The sequence below is a fragment of the Myotis davidii genome, unplaced genomic scaffold, assembly GCF_000327345.1.
Source record: "Myotis davidii unplaced genomic scaffold, ASM32734v1 scaffold796, whole genome shotgun sequence".
Taxonomy (NCBI): Eukaryota; Metazoa; Chordata; class Mammalia; order Chiroptera; family Vespertilionidae; genus Myotis; species Myotis davidii.
Window position 1 is genome coordinate 436670 of NW_006287809.1, and position 2349 is coordinate 439018.

General features: G+C 56.4%; 1 protein-coding gene across 1 annotated transcript in view; it reads right to left on the reverse strand.

The window, feature by feature from the left end:
- CLASRP (CLK4-associating serine/arginine rich protein) overlaps nucleotides 1-2349 on the reverse strand; it is a 24815-nt gene that overhangs the window by 4399 nt on the left and 18067 nt on the right. The window contains exons 13-14 of the mRNA XM_015561213.1: nucleotides 2037-2333; nucleotides 1-64 (exon numbers count right to left, since the gene is read on the reverse strand). Of these exons, the coding sequence (XP_015416699.1) occupies nucleotides 1-64; nucleotides 2037-2333 (361 nt within the window). The remainder of the gene's footprint in view (nucleotides 65-2036; nucleotides 2334-2349) is intronic.

Genomic DNA, 2349 nt, shown 5'->3' on the forward strand with positions numbered 1-2349 from the left:
GCTGCTGTGGTGCCTGGGACCCCGGCCGCCCCGCCTGTACCAGTCCCCTGAGCGGGAGCGGCTCCTGGCGGCACAGTGGGGCAAGAGAGGGGCCATGAGGCTCCAGGGACCCCATTCACACCACCACCACCCCCAGCTCTGAATCTACAGTCCTCCTCCAAGGCCCTGTGGTTGGTCCAGGTGTGACTACCTCTGTCCAGCTCCTTTCCCTCAGAAATCCTAGCTGCTCCCTGGCCTTACTCAGTTTAAACAGAGACCATCTTTGAGACAACCACCCCAAACTCACTAGACACCCCCTTCCCTACCTCCCTGGGAGGTGGCCTCTGGGAAGGTGGGCCCTGGCTGGTCAGCACCCCCGTTACATACTGTGCGCCCAGCTCCGGGCACCCAAGAACCACATTCTCACCTTGCCAAGGGTCTCACACCAGTGGGGCCCAAGACCTAGCCCCACTCCCCACCAGGCTGCAGCACACACCTACCAGACCCAGTTTGGGAGTGAGCAGCCCCATCCTCTCTGCTTGGGACTGGCACTCCTCAGGTAGGGCTCACTGGCAGACTGGCATCTGACATGTGACCAGTCCCCCAGCCTTTCTCCTGTTATCACCCTGGGTCAGCCTACAGGGAATGACCTGGAAGCCAAATCCAGGCCCCACACTGATTCCACTGGGGCTGTCCTGAGTTTTTAGAAAGTTTTTCAATTTTGCCCTAGTTGGTATGGCTCAGTGAACAGAACGTCGCCTGTGGACTGAAGGGCCCTGGGTTTAATTCTGGTCAAAGGCACATACCTGGGTTGTGGGCTCAATCCCCAGTAAGGGGCATGCAGGAGGCAGCCAATCAATGATTCTCTGTCATCATTGATGTTTCTATCTCTCTCCCTCTCTCTCTGAAATTAAAAAAAAAATGTTATAAAATGTTTTTAAAAAGAAGAAACCTGCCGAAACCGGTTTGGCTCAGTGGATGGAGCGTCGGCCTGCGGACTGAAGGGTCCCAGGTTCGATTCCGGTCGGGGGCATGTACCTGGGTTGCGGGCACATCCCCAGTGGGAGATGTGCAGGAGGCAGCTAATCGATGTCTCTCTCCTATCGATGTTTCTGACTCTCTCTCTCTCTCTCGCTCTCTCTCTCTTCCTCTCTGTAAAAAAATATCAATAAAATATAAAAAAAAAAAGAAGAAACCTTAAAAAAAATAGAAAATTCAAACTTGTTGGCAATATTGAAAAAACAAGAGCTGCCCTTTAAAAATCCACACTCTCATCTTTTCTTGAGAAACCAGGCGACTGGGCAATACCAGGCCTGTCACTGAGCAGCCAATGACCCCTTCGGATGGGACGTGTGCTCCACCTGGCCCTCCATTTTGCTTGCCAGACCCTGTAGATAGCTAACATTGAGGGGCATGCAGGAATAATACAGGTGACGAAGCAACAGTAACAGTCCTCCCCGACCGCGAGGCTATTGTGTAAGGACTAAGCAGTGACATGGATTTACTTGTCACACTTTCACAACGAAGGGGATACTATCTCTAATTCACAGACAAAGAAATGGCGGCCTGAAAGTTCACCAGCAGGGCCAGAATTTATACCCAGGCAATCGCTCCAAGGTCCATGTTCTCACCCATCGAGCTGAGCTGCCTTTCCACAAGCAGCCCTGATCCCACCGGGTGAGAGCGGGATGCCCCAGTCTCCAGACGCTTTCTGTCCTATGTCATCTGCAGCACTCGCCTCAAACCCTGCCTTCCCCACAAAGGGCTGTCCCAGCTCTAAAGGCCAGATTCTGCTACAAACCACAAGACTCGACTCCCTGGAGTGTCCATGTACCTCTCCACCTCTTGGCCTAGGAACTCCCTGTGAGAAGAGCAGCTCGGTCTTGTTCCCACAGCATCCCTGAGCAAGGTGGCGGTGCTCCAGCCATGTCGCCATGCTTGGAGCTGCCTCACAGAGTGGCCTCCCTCCCACAAACCCAGTGCTTCTGGTCTCACTGACCTCAGGGCCCAGGTCACCAGCAGGTCCCTCACCCCCATGCACACCAGGCCCCACGTACCTGCTTCTGCGGCGGGGCCCATACCCACCACGTCGGGGTGGTGAATGGGAGTAGCGGTGTCCATCTCGGGAGCCTCCACCTGAGTGCCGCCGGCCACGGCTGCGAGACCGGGAATACCGCCGGGAGCGGGACCGGGAGCGAGACCAGGACCGGGATCGGGAGCGCGCGTGCCGGCCTGAGCGATAGTAGCCCCCACCACGGCGGGAGCGGGAGCTGGAGCGAGAGCTGGAACGGGAGCTGGAGGTCCTCGAGGCAGAAGAGGAAGAGGAGGAGGAGGAGGAGGAGCGGCGGCTGCAGGCAGGGCAGAGGGCAG